The sequence below is a fragment of the Vicugna pacos genome, chromosome 18 (genome assembly GCF_048564905.1).
Source record: "Vicugna pacos chromosome 18, VicPac4, whole genome shotgun sequence".
NCBI classification, from domain to species: domain Eukaryota; kingdom Metazoa; phylum Chordata; class Mammalia; order Artiodactyla; family Camelidae; genus Vicugna; species Vicugna pacos.
The window spans coordinates 20,947,791-20,966,867 of record NC_133004.1 but is presented as its reverse complement, the minus strand read 5'-3'; the positions used below and the strand labels follow the sequence as shown (position 1 = coordinate 20,966,867).

The 19,077-nt window shown below is 55.5% G+C and overlaps 1 protein-coding gene and 2 long non-coding RNA genes across 8 annotated transcripts; 1 reads left to right on the top strand and 2 right to left on the bottom strand.

The window, feature by feature from the left end:
- Nucleotides 1-2,145: 2,145 nt before the first annotated feature.
- On the bottom strand, nucleotides 2,146-7,796 carry LOC140687052 (uncharacterized). 5 transcript variants are annotated; one of them, XR_012061093.1, is made up of 7 exons: nucleotides 7,562-7,796; nucleotides 6,113-6,192; nucleotides 5,438-5,624; nucleotides 4,242-4,319; nucleotides 3,031-3,099; nucleotides 2,444-2,659; nucleotides 2,146-2,226 (listed from the first exon to the last, which is right to left on the bottom strand). It is a non-coding gene; the product is annotated as an uncharacterized lncRNA (long non-coding RNA). The 5 variants fall into 5 exon arrangements; XR_012061092.1 differs by having other exon boundaries at nucleotides 2,150-2,278; XR_012061094.1 differs by having other exon boundaries at nucleotides 2,150-2,278; nucleotides 5,438-5,621.
- On the top strand, nucleotides 7,149-16,414 carry LOC140687053 (uncharacterized). Its single transcript, XR_012061097.1, has 3 exons — nucleotides 7,149-7,254; nucleotides 7,965-8,301; nucleotides 15,755-16,414. It is a non-coding gene; the product is annotated as an uncharacterized lncRNA (long non-coding RNA).
- Nucleotides 8,960-17,291, bottom strand: PRSS22 (serine protease 22). 2 transcript variants are annotated; one of them, XM_072942490.1, is made up of 6 exons: nucleotides 17,265-17,291; nucleotides 13,188-13,333; nucleotides 12,498-12,524; nucleotides 11,387-11,664; nucleotides 10,055-10,212; nucleotides 8,960-9,461 (listed from the first exon to the last, which is right to left on the bottom strand). In XM_072942490.1, exons 1-6 carry the CDS (start codon nucleotides 17,274-17,276, stop codon nucleotides 9,201-9,203), a joined length of 882 nt encoding a protein of 293 aa, XP_072798591.1. In that variant the 5' UTR covers nucleotides 17,277-17,291; the 3' UTR covers nucleotides 8,960-9,200. The 2 variants fall into 2 exon arrangements, with proteins under 2 accessions (XP_072798591.1, XP_031542794.2); XM_031686934.2 differs by lacking the exon at nucleotides 17,265-17,291 and adding an exon at nucleotides 11,918-12,089 and having other exon boundaries at nucleotides 13,188-13,328.
- Nucleotides 17,292-19,077: the final 1,786 nt, after the last annotated feature.

Below are 19,077 nucleotides of genomic sequence, written 5' to 3'. Positions count from 1 at the left end.
GGGGTTTCAGTCCTGAAGACACTTCACCCCTTTCAGGTTGCTGGCGGCTTCTTGGGGCTGGCGGCTGTGACAGGGGCCATGTCCCCTGCGTCCTGGTGCAGCAACATCAAAGGTCTGAAATGGGACAGTGTTGATTGGAAGAGTGACAACACTGACCCCCCAGCGTCACTGCTTAGACCAGGGTCAGGTAGGATAAGAGGAGGATTTAGGGGAGAGTGCGAAGAGGAGGAGGAGGAGGGGAGGAGGGGGAGGAGGAGCAGACAGTGGCGCCAGCTCAGCGGCTGTAGTGCAGATGACAGCACAAGCATGGTAGGTGGCACAGTCCATTCTTATTTGTGAGTCTGGGGTCTTTCAAGTGCTCTGGAAATGTCACCTTCAAATCCTGCGTTTGAGATCCATTTTAGTGTGTTATCTTCAAGCTTCCTGAAATTCAAATCCCACCAGAAGGGTGAATCTAGACTCCACCACTCAGGGTCCACAGGGACCCCAATAAGAGGAAGGCCAATGGCTCCAGTGGGGTCGCCAGGTGGTGCCAAAGGTGCTTGAGTGACACTCAGCCCAGATCTCCCAGCCCAGTCTGTGGAGGTTGCACGTGGGTGTAGACACCAGGCCAGTAAAGCTCAGCAAATCTAGTTTCCAGCTTATAATCTTGACCTGCATCCGAGTACTATAGATGGAAGGGTCCAGCCTTCCCGTCAGTCCCTCTGAGAAGGGAGAGGGGTAAACCCGGGCACCAGGCCTTCTGGGGCCCATGGGCATGTGCACCCTCTGCTGAGGCCACAGGTCCTGGGCAAGGAGGATGGCCCTCTGGACCCCAGTGTGTGGGAAGGGGACAGACCCAGGACACAGTGAACCTGGAGGGTGGTAAGAGTGGCTGTCACCTGGCAGGAGGCTTCCTTGCCCACACAAAGAGGCGCTGAATGTATCATCCCGGATGAGACACGTCTTTGGGACGCTGGCTGTCCCAGGTGGTCATCTGCTGGCACATCTCCCAGACCAGGATGGGCACGACCACCCCCTGGAGGACACCCACTATGACCTCCTGCTCCCCTGCCCACACAGTTCCTCCTGCTTCCAGAGTCAGGAGCAGGGGTTCAGGGAGCATCTTCAAGCCCAAGGCAGGAAGGTTCCCACCTGGGAACCAAGGAGCCCCTGCTAATCTCTCAGCTTCTCAGCATCACCTTAATTGGCTCTACCACGGAAAGAATCCTGGACACCAGCTCAAGGCCCCAAAGTCCCACCTGGCTGGTCACCTTGGCCATGGGGTCCCTCAGTGGGGAGAGCATGGTTCTTGGACCAGAGTGCTCCCAGCCTCCAAGGTGAGCCATGCAGGTAAGTGAATCCATAAGAAATGGTAGAGAACCATCCTTAGCAGACCCTGCAGTGAAGTGTCATACCTGCCCTGGGCCAGGGGGAGGGGCAGGTGAGGACCCATCCTGATTAAGTCTCCCCTGGGTGGACCCCAGCTTGTGATCTACCACAGGGTCCCCTCAGTGAGGGGGACATGGGGAGTGAAGGGCTGCCCGGGGAGTCCAGCTGCACCAGGGCCACATCCCCACTGGACCACCGCTGCTCATGGTAGGAGGGGGAACAAGGGCCCTCCAAGCAGACATGGAGGCGGAGGCGGGATTGCAAAGGAAGGGGCTGGCCCACCTGCTTCAACACAGTACAGTACAAGATTGAAGTCCTAGGAGGGGCTGATGATCCAGTGGATCCCCGCCAGGGGTGTTCTCGTGGTCCAGACTTCCCTGGTATGTCTGCCACCAGCGTGTGTGTCCCCCTGTTCGGCAGCGTCGCCCTCCCCTCTCCAGGAGACCCTCCGAGACCAGCTGGGGAGCAGCAGGGTGGGGGGCCTTCCGCAGGAACCCCGGCACATGGCCCAGCAGACGCACAGCAGGTCTGAGGCACGGTCTCACGTGCGGCTGCAACAGCCCCAGCGGCACCACAGCAGCCCCAGGGCCGCGGGGACAGCCACCTCCCAGAGTCCTTGGTGGGGACGGCAACCACCGGAGCAGCAGTGGTGAGAACCACAACACAGCAACGAGTCAGCAGCCACAAGGACCACGGCAGAAGCAGCAGCCGTGGCAGGAACACAAGGACCCGCAACAGCAGGAGTCAGCGCACCCGGGCAGCTTCCTACCTGCCCAGGCCTGGGGCCTTCCGTCCCGAGCTGCGTCTCAGGCCGCGGGGTGGAGACGCCCCTTCACTCTCCCTGACCTTGCCGTCCTGTTTAACAAAGCGCAGCTGTTCACAAACCACCAAATGAGTAAATAAAGACCTAGGAGAGAACAGGCCAGAGGTGCTGGGGCCGCAGGGGCTGGGAGTGAGGGGAGGAGCCCCGTGGCCGCCCTCCAGCCACCCCAGTCCCCAGAGGAGGCAGTAGCGCCCCGGGCACCCAGCTGGGGAGGGTGAGGCATCCCCACCACGTGCCCCTTGAGCCCACCTCAGCTGACCGGTCCTTCCTGGGCACCTTGGTCCCCACAATCTTCCTGGCATTCTTGGAGCGGCTGCACAGTGTGGAGGGACTGGAGGTGGAAATGGGGCCCAGCCTCGCCAAAAGATGTGTCCCCTCCTCTCACTCTCACTCCTAGGCACATGGACCCTTTGCTGGGACGTCCAGGGCTGGTCCTGACCTGGAGGCAGCTCATCCCTGGGGGCCCTAGAACAAGACAGAACAGGGAGGCAGGGTCACTCTTTGGTCATACAGTCACTCCCCTCCCTCTTTTAGACCAGGATGCAAGATCAGTGTGAATCTCAATTCTCTTTTCTGGCTGGAGAAGCCATCTCAGATTGAAGAGGCTTCTAGGATTCCTCCTTGATTCTCCTCCAGCCTCCCTAGAAGGCTTGCTGGCCACCCAGGGCTGGACCGCTGACCCTGGCCCTGTCCCAGCCATCCAGCAAGATCCTCGGAGGATGACAGGAGGCCTGCCCAGACCCCATGGCTCCTCCACCTGCAGACACCACTCAGGGTCAGCGTCTTGGATGATACCCCAGGGAGAGATCGTCAGGTCCCTAACTGATGGCAGTCACCTGGAGCCCTCGCTGGTCAGGATCCAGCCTGCTTCTCAGATGCATTCTTCCCAGGCTCCTGTCCTGCAACTTCCAGGGAGATGGCTTAGAGGAGGCCAGGGGTGGCATGGCCCATCTGAGGCCAGTCCCTCCTAGAGGCCAGTGGTCAGTGGATCTGGTCAGGCCACCCCTAATTGACACATGGAAGGCTTGTCATCCTGCAGGCGGCCAGTCACCCACTGTGTCTGGGAGACCTGGGGTATCCACTCACTGCTAAGGGATGGCCAACTCTCTTCTCCCCATCCCACCCAGGGAAATTGAGGTCTCTATAAGGACCAGCCAACCCCCTGATGCCCTTCTTCCCAGAGGACATGACAGCTCACAGACACTATAAATCCTTGAGTTCATGATGATGCCACCCAAAAAAAGCTTTCACTTGTTATTTGTGGAGTAGGCTAAGGAACATTGAATTTAGTGAGTCTGATATTATTAGAGTTTCTGATGTATTGGGACAGTCCCAACCAGGTCCATTAGCAGAAATTAACTCCAAAGACTCCAAGGCAATAATTTCCCTGAATATCCTGCATCAACACAAGTATGCTAAGGGTTCGAGGCCAGCATCTCCTTTGAACACAGCCACTCAGGCACTCCTCTCAAGGTAATGGTGACTAGGTAGGTGTGACCTTGAAGACCCACCACCTTACATCTCACATGTTTACACCAGGCAGGCTGGCAGTGAGCTAGTGAGTAAGAGCATAACCCAGGCATGTGGGGAGGGTGGTGTCTGTGAGACCATGGGGGCCGTGTTCAGGGGCATCACCACTTGCCCTTGACCCAAGCAGAGGAACTGAACTGTAAGAACAATGGGCCTTAACGGTTCTCACAGTGTTGGTCCCTATGGACCGAATCAACCTCTAGGATTCTTGGATAAGGTGTGGACAGAACAGGTAATCTCAAGAGGACGTGCTTGAGCAAATAATGAGAAAAACAAAAGAAATGTGTCCACATTGTTCACCAAACTAATGACACAGATCACACTCATTACCATTAACTCCTGAGATATTTACTAACATTGGCTAGTTTGCCAGGCCCTTTTTCTGGACACTGACCATATCAAGATGGGTAAGATAAAAGGTCTCACCTTTAATATGTTCAGAATACTTCCTGGGAAAGATAATCAACTTAACAGACAGTAATAACAGAACATAACAAATGCAGGGACAGAGGCTTACCTTCTCGTTGTGTGTATGGGAGGGGCAATAAACCACGGACAAGTCAAATATGTAGTATGTTACAAAGTCACAAATGTCCTGGAAAAAGAGAAAACAAGGAATGAAGCAAGAGTGGGGGGGGGACTTTGCTGTTGTAAAGAGGATGGGGATATGGTGATATCTGAGCAAAGATTTATAAGCAGTGAGGGAGAGGGTCGTGCAGTCATGTGGAGGAAGAGGGAGAGCTGTAAGTGCAAATGCTCTGAGGCAGGGGCATGCCTGTTGTGTTCCTAAATACAGTTGGGAAGCCAGCGAGGCTGGAGCAGGGTGAATGGAGAGGAGAGAGGTGAGGTGGGTGGCGGGAAAAACGATGTCATTTACTCTGAGTAAAGGAGGGAGCCATCACAGAGTTTGATAGGATCTGACTTAGGTTTTAAGACCACCCCTCTGGCTACTGTGCTGACAACAGACTGATGGGCACAACAGCAGAAGCAGGGGGACTAGTGAGGAGGCCATTACAGAAATCTGGAATAAAGAAGAGAGTGGCTCAGGACAAAGTCTATTTTGAAGATAGAATAGAACCCATAGGATTTGCTGATGGCTTGAATTTACAGAATGAAAGAAAGAGAGGTGTCAAGGAAGACTCCACACTTCTGTGTTGTTGGGTTTTTTAAAAACTCAGTCAGTTTTATGGAGGTAGAGTTACACACTGTGAAATTCACCATTTTTAATGTATAGTCCTATGAGTTTTGATAAATACATCCAGTCATGTAACCACCACTGCAGTGAAGATACAAAGCTAGTTCCATCACTATAGGAACCACCCCCCCATGCCCCTTTGTGGGCAATCCTTCCCCTATCCTAGCCCCTGGCAACCACCGATCTGTTCTCTGTCCCCACAGCTTTGCCTTTTCCACAGCATCATATAAATAGAGTCATGGTATGGACCCTCTTGGGGTTTGGCTTCCTCCCCTCAGCATCATGTGCTTGAGATTCACCCCGTAGTGTGGAGTTTGCTCCTTTCTGTTGCTGAGTAGAATTCTATTGCCACAGTTTGCTTTTCCGTTCACCAGGTAAAGACCATTTGGGTTGTTTCCAGTTTTTCCAATTCTGAATAAAGCTGTTATAAATATTTGCATACAGATTTTGTATGACTACGTTCTCTTCTCTTGGATAAATCTTAGGAGTAGGATTGCTGTGTGTATGTTACATGTTACCCAAAATGGTCAGCAGGTTTTTCCAACAAGGGCAGTGCCATTTTGCACTCCTGCCAGCAACATATAAGCGTTCCAGGTGCTCTGTGTCCTCTTCAACACTTGGTGATGTCAGTTCTCCAAGGTTCTGAAATGGAGCAGTTGGAAGGAAGGACTCTTGCCTTGCCTTGTGTTGAGACGGGAAGTTCTGCTGGGAAAGCAAGTTTAGGGGGGGAATATTGGGTTTCATTTTGGGTCCTGTTAAGGTTGAGCTGTCTATAGGATATTACAAGGGGATGTTGAGTGGACATGTGGGAGAGAACTGTGGAGTTGCCTCTATGGATGGTGTAGAAAGCTATGAAACCAGATGATATCACCCAGAGAAAGGGTACAAGTAGGTGAAAGAGGAGGCAAGAAGCCACAGCACTGATGTTGGGGCAACCATCACATAGAGGTTGGGAAAATGAGGAAGAACCAGCAAAACAGAACTTGTTCTGTAAAAGTGATTATTCCTCTCTCAATATGAATTGTCCCTGAACATGGTTACTTGTCCTGGTTTGCCTGTGCAGGATTGTTCAGGAGCCACTGACAGGAAATCAGATCCACCGGCCCACTGGGTCAAAGTCAAATGGTGATGCCAAAGAACACAGCCCCCACAGTCTGACAGACACTGCCCTCACCATCCGGTTATTTACTCACTGGCTCTCTGCCACAATTTAAGTATGATCTGATTGTACTGATGAAATCTCACCTCCTGTTTCAATAACAAAATAAGTGTTCTGCAAAAAAAACAAAAAATTTTTCTATAAAACTTTCTTTTTCAGGGGTGGGGAGTAGGTAATTAGGTTTATTTATTTATTCATGTATTTTTTTTAAATGGAAGTACTGGGGATTGAACCCAGGATCTCAGGCATGCTAAGCAGGCACTCTACTACTAAGCTGTACCTCCCCCTTCTGCCAAATTTTTCTATAAACCTAAAACTATTCTAAAACAGAGGGTCTGAGGCAGGTATATTGGTTATGAATGTATTTAGCTTCAGTAAAAGAAGATCCGACCAACAGGATTTAAAAGCACACGAGAAGGATGGAGGTGGCTGTCTAGGATGGGGGGGTGTGCTTCTCAACCATGTCCTCACGTCCGCAGCTTCTGAAGCTTTGTTCACTGTCATTTTAGCATGCTAACGTGCAGCCTCATGGTGATAAGATGGCTGCTAAAGTTCAGTCATTACATCTGCATCCAAGACTAGAAGGAGGAGGAACGTGAGAAAGGATAATGCCAGCTGAATATGTCCCTTTTATGGGGAAAAGGATCCAAAGTCTTCCCAAGAAACCACCCATCAGACATCTATTTTCACAGAGATCTTGTGGGAGACAGTGGAAGGAATATCTAGCTTTTCTAGTCTCCAAGGAGCAGGAAGCAAGGGAGGGGTGCTGGAATGGGTTTTTGACTTAGCCAATCAAAGGAGTCTGCCACCAAGGGAGGTCATGGGGTTAAATGTGATTTACACACTTGTTCTAGATGCAGAGTGGAGAAGAGTTGGCAGGTCCCTGGCGTGGGACTAGAAGTCTTCTCAAGGGCTAAAGATTTGAGGAGGGGCTGTGTGGAGGAGCAGTAGCCAGACCTCACAGCCTGTGGCTAAGGCAGTTCCCATTGTGAAGACATCTGTCACCAATGGCCCCACCCGGGCCCCTGGGGAGCAAGAAGGCTGTTCCATGTGGGAGGTCAGATAAGAGTGGAGACATCTGGGCGCCCAGGATGGGTGTGCCAGCACCTGCCCACTGGGACTTTCTTGAGGATACAGCCAGGCAGGCCCAGGGGTCTCCGTGTGTGGCCCCCAGAGGCAAGTGGTGTGGGTGGAGCCGAAGCAGTGAGCCCCAGCCGCCCCACCACCCAGATTTGGGGCGCCCTCCTGGGCCCAGCTCCAACGGGCAAAGGGGCTCTCTGCGATGCTGGTGTGATCTGCTGGGGCTGGGCTGCATTTCCACTTCCCGGACCCCTCACCTGATTAGGGGGGTCATCGGAAATCCTGTTGCCAGGGACCAGCTCCACAGCGCACAGCCCCGCCTGTCCCTTGGGCCCCTGGGGTGAGGGGGTGAAGGTGCCCTCCGCTTAGTGGCTCCCTGAAGGAGGAGAAAATCCGCTTTCACCTGAGTGTCCTGCATTTATGGGGCGACTCTTTCCCGCAGATGTTTCTAGGTGTCACCTTCTCAGGGGCTTCTGTGAGGATGCCACTGGAGGCGGATGGGGTAGGGGGTGAGAGACAGAGGCATGGGAGAAACTGAGGCACAGAGAGCCAGGTGCCAGAAAGACAGGGACAGAGACAGAAGAGTGAGGGGGCAGGGACAGGAGGAGAGCCTGGAGAGCAGACATGGAAACTGAGGGAGGGAGGGGGGAGGGCAGCAAATGGGGGTGGGGTGGGGACTGAGGCCAGAGAGGAGGGACCAGGTCACAAAGGGGAGGGGCCTCACCTGACCTGCCTGCTTACTCTCCAGGCTGATTCTCTGGTGAGCGGGAGGCCAGGTTAATGGGTTGTTGTTGTTTTTTTTTCAGTGTTTGTTTTTAAATAACATCAACCCCACGGCATTTACTGTGATCTGGTAATACCATGGGGGTAATCAAAATAACATGACTAAACATTTTGGAACAGTCTCCCAATAAAGGACACCAAAACCCAACCTAACCACAGCCCGGGCTGCCTTCTCAGAAGCTCGCTTCACTGACTGTTTCCTGTCAGAGACACTGAGGCAGCTGCTCACCTTCTCGGTCCTTCTGCTGAGTTGGACCTACTTGTCTTCTTGACTCTGTGTGAGAATAAATCTTTCTTGCACATACTCAGCAAACCAACCGTACAGCTGTCTGCACGTTTAGCTGTTTCTGGAAAGCCCAGGTAGGATGGGACAGAGTCCCAGATGGGGTGGGATGTCCTGGGCCCTGGGAGAAAGGACAAGGCTGTTCCAGGAGGCCAGAGGCCTGGCTGCAAAAGAATGGGCGGTGGGAAAAGGGAGCATTAGCTGGGTCCCCTAAAAGGCCCACTTTGGGCCTGGAATGCCGCTCTCAGCCCCACCTCTGTGGGGGCAGGTGCGATGACTCAAGCCCAGTGCACAAACCTGCTGTCTCATTGTTTTGCTCCTCCCTCCCTGGGGAGGATTCAGACTCAGCCGTGAGTCAGTCTATGAGTCAGCTCCTGGGGGTGCAGAGGCCTGGGGGCTGCCTCAACCCAAATCCGAGAGACTGGGCTCTAAGAAGAGGGAGGGGGAACACCCCACTGTCATAGAGTGAGTTTCTCCTAGCCTGCCCTGTTTTGGAAATCCAACTGGCAGTTTGCAGGGTGGGACTGGCCGTGTAGCCCCCGACGCCGTTCACGTGGCAGAGGGCTATGAAAGGGCAGTGCCAAGGTCAGGGGTCAGATGTTGAATCCTAGGTGGACAGGACATCTGGGTCCCTGATCAGACCAACATCAGACTCATCCCTGCTTGCCCCGATTTTAACCCCAACTGGACTTTCGCTTCCCAATGACCCCTACCCGGAGAAGGAAAAACAAAAACTGAGGAATAAATAATTTATTGAAATTGGAGGAATAAATAAGATAAGTGGGCAGGGTTACAAACAACTGTAAAAATAATTAACATGTATATACACAAAGGCACTCCCGGCCCAGGAGGTGGGGCCTGAGCCCCGGGCCGGGCGGGGCCTCCCAGCGAGGCGATCCGGTGCCGGCACGCGGTCGCCCCCAGGAGGTAGACGGCTTATTTACAACGGAGGAAACAGCTGGGTCTTCCTAGATCCCTAAGCCCGGCGGCTCCCAGCGGCCCCTGAACGGTGCGGGGATCCCAGAGTCCGGCCCCGGCGCCCTGCGGGCCCGCTCCCCTGCGAGTGCCCGCGGAGCTGCACCCCTTGCACGATCCTCTGCACCCAGGAGCGGTGGGCAGCCAGGCTGATATAGACGCCGGGTCGGTTGCGTTCCGCACAGCCCTCGCCCCAGCTGATGATGCCCGCTAGCAGCCAGGTGCCCTCGACCTGGCACATCAGGGGGCCCCCGGAGTCGCCCTGCGGAGAAGAGGGAAGGTTAGGGACCAGCGTGGGGCAAGGGGTAAGCAAAGCCCAGGAGCTGCACCACAGCGGGTGGCAGACGGTTCCCTTCGTGGGGGTGGCTGGGGCCGGGTTTCCTCCCACCTTGGGGCATCCTAACACCACCGGGGCCTGGAAGGTGGGAAAGGACACACTGCTCAGGCTCACTTCTGGTGAGAAGCACTGGGTGCTAGGCCATGTCCCTTACAGCCCTGGAAGCAGGGAGTATCGTGATGATTCACAGATGAGGAAGCCCAGGCTCAGAAAGATGTGAAGTGTCCCAGCCCGGGTGTTGACCACTACACTGTCCCTCCATGCCCCACCACAGCGACGGAGCTGGAGCTGGCTCTGGCGGCCAGGACCGTGGAGCCCCCGAGGTCTGGCATAGCAGGGGTACTCATGTATGTTCGATGTATGAACAAGTGTATGAAAGGCGAAGCCAGGCTGAGGCTGGGTTCTAGAGGCATCTGGGAAGGGGGGGACTGCCATGTCACATCTGATTCTGGGATGAGGCCCAGTGAGTGGTGATGGAGTTCGGTGGGGCAGGGCTGGGAAGGAGGTGGGGTGCTCACCAGACAGGCATCCCGCTCCCCCTCCAGGTAGCCGGCACACAGCATGTCCTCAGTGATGGCTCCCTGCCCAGCTCCCCGCCAGTACAGGCGGCTGCAGACCCCCGAGTCGATGATGGGAACCTTCAGCTTCTGGAGGGTCTGAGGGTGGGGCAGGGGCACTGGGAGCAGGAAGGAGAGAGTCAAGCTTCGGAGGCTGTCCCCCTGGTGGCCTCCTCAGTTGCCTCCATTCCCTCAGCAGCATTTCTCAAAGGTTAAATGGATCAACTCTATCAGGCTCTCCTATGATGCTTGCAGAAAACCCAAATTCCAGGCTCTGCTCTGGACCTACTGAATCCCAACATGAACGTGCAGCCTGAAACTCTGCATCTTTAACGAGCTCTCTCATGCCTGCAAGATGGTTAGAACTAAGGGTCAGGGCCTGTCCCATCTCAGGCACTATTTTAGCCAGCCTGGCAACCACTGGCCACTCAGTGTTGAATGTTACAGGGACTTGAGGAATCCGCCGCTCGCTCAGGGCATGGTAGACCCTAAGGTTGGTCTGTAGACCTTCTCCAGTTCATAATTCCAGCTCTCACAGGAGCCCCTCAGAATGACTGTGGGGAGGCTGGCTGAAACTTTAGAGTCACTGGGGTTCCCAGACACCCAAACTGGTGTCATTTCTCTTAATTCTTCTGGAATCTGGTTGAAGTCTCATTTTCTTACATTTTGTCCTTTCTCAGTAACTCTTTATTTTTTCTCTCTCTCTCCCTATGCACAAATATATATATATACACATATGCATATATAGCTCTCACTGCTGTTCTGCCTCTTACTTTATCCAGTCTGCTTTGGGTTTCTAGATGATGTTTTCCAAGCCTCCAGACTTGGTTTGCCAGTTATACTTTACGATTGTGGAGACAGCACTTTCTCCTGGGCATTTTGCCTGCAATTGTGTTATGATGCCACCAGGAGGTGACTGTTCTTGATTTGGAATCTTAGGCCCATTGTATTCACAGGATTCAGCTCTGCCCCATGAAAACCTCCTCTCAGCCATCCCTATATCATTTAATAGCTCAGCTGATCTGGCAGTTTTGCCTCAGAACGCAGCCAAAGGTACCTTTTAACTAGAAATGATCTCTCACTTAACTAGAGTGATCTCTCATCTTTTAACTAGAAGTTATGTCTCATTGCCCACCTAGGCTCCTGTGACATCACGTTGCTGGATCGCAGCCCATCTTGTTTTCTATCTCTGTCAGACTCTGCCTCTTTTGCTGCTATGGCACCTGTGTCTCTTGAGTGTTCACCACCCCGTCCCCACCCATCCACAAACCCCTGGTGAGGAAGAAGCCGCACCTCCATCATTGATACTCCCCCAGCCAGCGATCCAGCAGTTGGTGTCCGGAAGGAGGCGGACGGAGGAATCAGGCAGGCAGATGGGCAGGACTCGTTCAGAGAACTGGATGGAGTGCTCCAGGCGCACCAGGGCGATGTCAGCACGGGAGCCTTCCTTCCAGGAGTACACAGGGTGGGGCTGCACCCAGGCGATACCCACCTCCTGGGACCTCAGGCCGGGGTTCCCCAGCTGCCAGGCCCCCAGCAACACAGAGAACTGGGCTGGTTTGTTCAGATTGCTGGAAGGAAGAAGGCAGGGGTGGGATCAGCCAGGCACCACTGGGTGGCTAGGAAGGGTCTGGGAAGGATGTCTGGGGGAACAGCCTGCATATGAAGGCCCCTGGAAAGCCAGAGAAGCTTCCTGGCAGAAGCAAGGCTTCTCGGGAGGCGCCTCAGGACTGACTGAGGTCTGGAAGCTGGGGCTGAGTGGGGAGCCCAGGGTCTGGGGTGGGAAGCCTGGAGAACGGAGTGGAGGGGACCGGCTGTGAGTACCCCTTGAAGCAGTGGGCCGCCGTGACCACCCAGTGCCTGGTGAGCAGGGAGCCCGCGCAGTGGTGGGTGCCGTTCTTCTGGATGCTCACGACCCAGGGCCACTCGGCATCAGTGCTGTCCTCACCACCCACAATCCGGCTCAGCCGCTGGGGCCTCCCACAGGCTGGGGGCTCTGGAGGGGAAGGGTCCCGGGCTGTCACCCCCTCAGACACAGTCCTCCCTCTTCCAGCTTCCCTTCCAGCCTCCAGCACTTAGACCTGTGCTGCACTCCTCCCCTAACCCCCTCCCACCCTGTCCTCCTGCCCAGCCCCTCCCCCTTCCTTCCCTGCTTCCTTCCTGGCCCCTACATCCAATGCCCTCCCCTCTGGCTGGGCACTCGGTTCTCTATTCCTTTTACCTTCTGGGGCCACTCGCCCATCTCCACGTCTGATTCTCTGGCCCTCCTTTCCTGCCTGCCTTCCTCCAGATCAACCCCTCTCTTCCCCACTACCCACTTCTGATCTGTCCCCAAAGACACAGACACTGCCCCACCCTTCGGGCTGCCTCCCTCCCACTTCCCCGCAGGGCAGCTCCTACTTACCAGTTGTTTGGGCAGCAGCGAGGGTGGCTGAGGGCAAGATAAAGAAAGGGTCAGGCCAGTGAAGAGGAGCCCCTCCACCCTCTGTGCCTAGTGATCTCCTCCAGGGGCTCATTCCCTGGGGCCCCTCCAGGCCGCCCTGGCAGGGGCATTTCCTGAAGCCTGAGTAGGGCGGACAGAAACCTCAGGCCCTCACCATAAGCTGAGGCCTTACCCTCCCACCAGCTTCCTGTTCATCCTGTGCCCAGGCTCCATTAAGCCTGCCTGAAGGATGAGGGGCTAGCTCCTGGGGCATCTCACTGAGGGTGAGAATGAGGACCATCTCCCCACCACCCCCAAGCCCAGGCCAGAGGCCGGGATGCTCCTGCCCCAGCAGTAAAATGTGCAGAGCCCAGGAGAGGGAGGGAGAGATGAAGATGGTAAATAACCACCCGAGCTGAAGCCCACTGAGTGCTGACTGTGTGCTAAGCCCTGTCCTTGGCGCCTACGTGGAGAGTTTCATGTACTCCTGACAGCGGTGGAGGAAACTGAGGCTCAGAGCAGTCAAATAACTAGCGAGGGAGAGGGGAGTGAGAGAGAGAGGACAAAACAACAGATGGGAGGACACTGGATTCAAGCAGGACCAAGAGGGAAGGCAGCTGGGTGGACTGGAGGGAGGGGAGGAGGGAGGGGCAGCAGGTCCTTGGGACTCACCTGTAGCAACCAGAAGCAGCAGGGAGGTTAAGATCCTGGGGCAGCGCCCCCCCAGGGCTGGAGTCCCAGGAAACACCATGGCGGATTGGGTCGCAGCTGCCAACAAGAGTGCGCAGGGTTCTCTGCAGGCCGCACCAGGTTTTATCCTGGGAGGCGGAATGCCGTCAGACCAGTCCCCCAAGTGAGTGGCTCAGTCCCTGCCACCCTGGGCTGTGGGTCACAGGGAGGAGGTGGGGCTTCCAGGAGGAAATAAGCCGTTAAGGGGACTGGGGGGCTCTAGCTGGGACCCCTACCTTGGGCCTGGATCTGGGGCTCAGGACCTGGCCTCTAGAGGGGCAGACAAGGGAACTGGGCCCACAAGTCTAGGCTCTGGCCTTGACCTTGACTGGGGAGCAGGGCAGAGAAAGGTCTCCAGGGCTTGAAAGGGAGGGGGTCCGGGTGGGGAGGGAAGGTGCTCAGACCCTGGGGCCTGGGTCTGCAGTGGCAAAAGGCTGGGGGTGGGCTGATGGGGAGGCCCCAGGGCCTTGGGGAGAGATGGGGGCGGGTGAGGGGCTGCTCAGAGGCTTGGTAACGGCTCCTATGAATCAGCAGGAGACTTGGCCCAGCCCGGGACTCTGGGATCCCGTTAACTCATTTCCCAGAAGGCTGTGAATCAGGCCCCCAATGGCCTCCCATCCCTAGGCCATCTTCCTGTGGGCCTTGTCACCTGAGGACTCATCTCTCACCTGGACTCCCGGGAAGCCCAGGCGGGGCCAGCCAGGTTCCCCAGGTGGCTGTGACAGATGCAGCTGCCATGAAAGGGTGCCAACCCCAGCCCAGCCCCTGTGCTCCTGGGATCCCCTGGACTCCCCGTTGGGGGTCAAAGGGCTCCTGGGCGATGCTTGATGGGGGAGCCCGGGTAGGAGGTGTCAGATGCAAGGTGCTCCCCCATAGAGCCTACCCTCACGACCCAGGAGGCCCCATCCTGCAGACACCCACACCCCAAGCCGGAGGGTCAGGCTTCTTCCGACACAGACTGTGTATCTTTGTCTCTCAACCATGTGATAAACAAACCCCTCGCTGGGCCCTGGGTATGCCTGGGGCGGGGCATGGAGACAACAGCATTTGCGGGGAGCTTCGTGAGCCAGACGCCACCTCATTTAATCCGCAAGTTCTCTTATTCTTATTCCCATTCTGCAGCTGAGCAAACTGAGGCCACGGGGGGAGCTTAGTGACTTACCCAAGGGCCCCTAGCTGGTGAGTGGTGGAGCCTGGATGTGAACCCGATTCTGGAGAAAGGCAACTGGACTAGATTCAGGGAGCCCTGAGGGAGTCAAGCCCAGTGGATAGATGATTACCACCCAGGGTCAGAAGTGCTAGGGGGGTGGGAGCCCAAGGGAGGCACCTGAAGACTGCTGGAGGGAAAATGAGGGTTGCCCAGAAAGAAGGACTTCGAAAAGGAGGCTGAAGGAAAAGCTGGAGTTGGCCCTGCAGAGGCATGGGGATGGGGGCCGGTGGAGATGTCCTAGGTTGGAGGAGAGAGGGAGTGAGTGCCTGGTGGGTGAGTCGGGGCACTGGGAGGGGCTGCTGTGTGGGTCCTAGATGGGCAGACCGCCCGTCATAGCTTAGCTAACACACTCTGTGTCCCCAGAGCCTGCCCTGGGGTGGACTCCTGTGCTCCCCGCCTCCTGGGGCTGTTAGGGATTCTAAGAGTCTGCAAGAGAGAGATAGCCCTGGATGTTGTAAGTATCAAGGAGTATTGTCACTGTATTTAACTAGGCCCTGCTTCTGTTAGGAGGACAGGAGACCCTCGGGTTTAAACCACCAGCTAGACATGCCCTCCTGCTGCATGGAGGTCCCTGCCCCACTCCAGCCAAAGACAAGGCAAGGACGGGGTGCTGGAGCTGGAAGCTCCTAGCTGCTGCATTCCTCTCTGTCCCAGGCCTGGGGATGGAGAGACTGCAGGGAAACAGAGTGGCCAATGAGAGAAGCACTTTTGGTGTCAGCCAAGCAGAAATGCCAGCTGGCTAGGGGAGGGCACCTCCCTGACCTCTCTGTCCTGGGTTCCCCTCTGTACCCCGTGGCTGGCCTGGCCCCTTGTGCTCCCCAACCCACTCCCTTCCTGAAACTAAGGTGGTTGGCCTCCCCAGCTCACCCGACAAGCATTTACTGGGCACCTGCTCTACTGCCAGGTCCCACACTGGGCACCAGGACACGATGGTGAATAAGACACAGGTCCTATCCTCAGGCAGCACATATCTTCCCCGGGGGTGGGAGGCAGGTGAGCAAGTGATCATAGGAGGATGGGCACAGAGGCCTGGGGCCTGGGGTGGGGGAGGAGTGTCAGGGAAGGAGTGGGAGAAGGGCATGGACCCTGGAGGGCCACCCTGAGGGTGGGTGCTGAGTGCTGTGACTCCTCGAGGGGAGGGACAGTGTGAGGAGGTTCCTCATGGGATCCTGGGGATCTAGATTGGTGTCTGGTGCACACTGGGTCTCAGTGGATATTTGTTGAATGAATAAACAAGCGTGGAAGAGGTGGGAGACTGACTGCTCCAGCCGCCTGCCTCTCCAGTTCCTCTCTGTTCCAGCTTTTCCTGCTGTTCATGCAAGCTGGATCACTGCCCAGGTGACCCAAGAGGAAGGCATGTGCCCCAAGATGTTCCTGTCCTCAATATAGGGTGGCCAGGAAGATGGTTCTGAGAAAGAGGGCCTGCGAAGAACCAAAGGGAGTTCTGAAAAGCCAGCGAAGACTTCCTGGCACAAGTCCTGAGCAAGGGCCCCACAGACTGTCTCTCCAGTTCCCAGGGGGTGGAGACCTCGCATGATTCAACATTCATTCAACAAGATATTCGACTGACTGTCGTACGCCAGACCCAAGCCGGGCATCACAGCTGAGCATCTCTTTGCCTGGACAGAAGACGGATGGGCTGCCCACGTGGCAACCCACCCTCCCGTGTCCCTGCCTGGCCATCTCAGGGCCACTGATGACTTTGCCGGGAGGTGGGGATGACAGACAAGTCTGCAGAGGCAATTCATGCAACAGGAGCTGGAGCTGCCGATGCTCAGTCCGAAGTGACTCACCCTCAGCATTTCAGACATGGGCATCAGAGTCAGGGCAGATATCTCATCGGGGTTTCCATTCATTATGCAACACAACCTACCGAGCACCTGCTGTGATACCGCTGTGAACAAACCGAAAACAATCCCTGCCCTCATGGCAGGGACACTGGAGGAAGCAGAATAAACAACATAACTAAGTACGTCATTTCGTCGACAAGAAGATAAAGTCTACTGGGAAAAGCAAAGCCGGAAGGGGCCCTGGGATAGAGGGTGGGGATGGGAGGGGTAAGAGGGGGGAACGGGAGGTGAGGGATGGAGAAGGGGGTTGCCGTCTTAAATCCGGAGCCCAGGGGCAGTGCAAACCTTGCACTGAGACTTGCAGGAGGCAGGCAGAGTTGTGGGTGCAGTCAGAGGCCATTCCAACCCCAGGAAGAGGAAATTCAAAGGCTTGGGTGGGTAGAACTGGAGGATTTGAGTGACAAAGGAGAGGTGCAGGGGCTAAGGGCTCTGCCACCCGGCCTCCCTGTGGGGGGTACACTGAGCCGGGCTCCAGAGGATGAGCTGGGGACACTAGGAGAAGGGGTGGCGTAAGAGTTCCTGGGTAAGGGGCCAGGGTGTTCGGGACGGGACCCACCAGGGATATTGCGGGCCCACCCAGGCAAGGGAGCCTTGGCTGAAGGGCAGGGTGGCGGCTGAGGCTCTCTGCCTAGTGGTGTTGGGTTGCCACATGGATCAGAGGTGCAGGAAGGGGTGAGGGGAGACAGGTGGGAGGCAGGGTCGTGTCCAGGTGAGCCTGGGGCAGGGACTCTCTGAGTGGCCATGGAGATGGAAGGAGGTGGATAGGCAGGTGCTAGTGGGCAAGGCAGGTGATATGGTGACAACCAACCAAGCAAACCCAGACATCTGGTCACCCTGGACAGCGTCTTTGTCTTCTCTCCCTCTGTGATGGGGGAGAGGTCGGCAGGGCGTTTCGGGCCCAAGGGTTCCCAGGGTGGGAATTTGGGGAAAGTAGGAGGTCGAAGCCTAGGGTGCTCTGACCTGTAATGTCATCAGTGTTCCTCTGATCCCCGGAGAAAGAGGCTCTGATGGGGAGCCCTGCAGACGGAGGGACCCAGCAGAGAACAACGGCAGGTGGGACCTGCTCTCTACTCTGTGCTTCATTTTCCTGAGGTTCCGGCCCTGCCTCCAAGGTGGTGAGCTGTGTTTTCTGTAGGGAGAGGCTGGATCTCTCCAAGCTGGGGAGGGAAGCCTGGGGGTGAGCCACACTGAACTCCAGGCAAGCCCCTGGGCCAGAGGGGCCCCCCAATTCCTCGGCTCTGAGATGAGCACTGCAAACCAGGTGTGGAATCCAGCCCTCCCGTGGGTTTGGTCAGATCTGCAGTCTTGTTTGTTTTTTCAATTGGGCAAATCCACATTTTAAAAAAAGTCTGAATTTTGATTAATTCTGCTGGGAACACGAGTGTACAAGTGTCTGACTCTCTGCTCAGATATTTGCACACCCCTGATCACAGCAGCATTAGTCACAAGAGCCAGAAAGTGGAAACAACCCATGTGTCCATTGATGGATCAATGGATAAACAAAATGTAGTCCATTATGTATTATTTAGACATAAAGAGGAGTGAAGCACTCACACTCACTACAACATGCATGAACTTTGAGGACGTTATACTGAGTGAAATAAGCCAGACACAAAAGGACAAATACTGTATGATTCCACCTGTAGGAGATTCCCTAGAGCAGTTCAATTCATAGCAAGAGTAGAGGGCGGGTGCCAGAGGCTGGGGGAGGGGGATCAGAGTTACTGTTTAATGGGTAAGGAGTTTGGGAAGATAAAAGACTTCTGGAGTTGTATGGTAGTAATGGTCACACAACACTGAATGAACATCATGCCATTGGACTGCACACTGAGAAATGGTAAAAATGGTAAATCTTAGGTATATTTCACTACACTAAAAAATGGGGGGAAAATCTGAATGTCTACCTTTTTATGAACCTCAGAAGCTGTGGCAACACTGCACCCCACTGGGCTGAGCAGCCTGATTGCAGCACAGCCCCACCCATCACCTGCACGCTGAGATACCGGCCACAGCACCGGGTCTTTGGGTGTTTCCTGCTCTCAGAGGCCACTGCCTGGGACAGAACAGACACTCCATCCCCTCCAGGTGACTCAAGTAAGCTCCCAGAGCAAGAAGAATGCTCCAGAGGAACCAGATAAATAGCAGCTCCTTCTTTCAACCTGAGGTTCTGTTTATCCATCTGTGCAGAGGACCAGCGAGCACCACCATGCCTGTCATGACTGCACAGGGAAAGAGCTGCTCAGGTGAAGGGCTGGCGGCCACGCCACGCTGAGAGCCGATTGAGCAACGGCCAGGTTGTGCTGTCTGCAGGCAAGGTTTTCTGGGACACTAATGGTTTTGAGGAACTTGGCCTTGGTGGCCTCAGGGACACTGGTGGAGGATACAGCTCACCGACTGGCATTTCATCACCTTCCTGCCGGGACATCCTTCCTTCCATCTAACCATACTCTGGAACTGTCCTGAGAGTTTGGATGTCACTCCCTGCCTCTTGGGGACTAGAGTGTGACTTGGCTCCAACCCCATCCCAGGTCCCGGGTCCCACTCAGAGCCTCCCCACAGCTCCTACGCCCTTGGACCTCACATTCTTCTCTGCCTCTGCCCAGGCTCCTCCGGGCTTTCTCAGTTCCACTCACCCTAGTCCTGTCCCCAGAGCCCTGTTCCTTCTCCCTTCCACAAGGAACCCAGCCCCACATGGGTGCACACCGAATTCTCCATCTTCAGGCTCTCCAACCCTGGGCTGTGTGGTCCAGGCACTCCTTATCCCCAGTCTCAC

What these genes read in the sequence shown, in the direction of transcription:
- PRSS22 (XM_031686934.2), bottom strand. Translation starts at nt 13,266, where the DNA reads ATGGTGTTTCCTGGGACTCCAGCCCTGGGGGGGCGCTGCCCCAGGATC. An exon ending in GCTGCTTCTGGTTGCTACAG is followed by an intron (nt 12,525 to 13,187) that starts GTGAGTCCCAAG and finishes TCTTGCCCTCAG; the next exon opens with CCACCCTCGCTGCTGCCCAA. An exon ending in GCGGCCCACTGCTTCAAGGG is followed by an intron (nt 11,665 to 11,917) that starts GTACTCACAGCC and finishes TCTTCCTTCCAG; the next exon opens with CAATCTGAACAAACCAGCCC.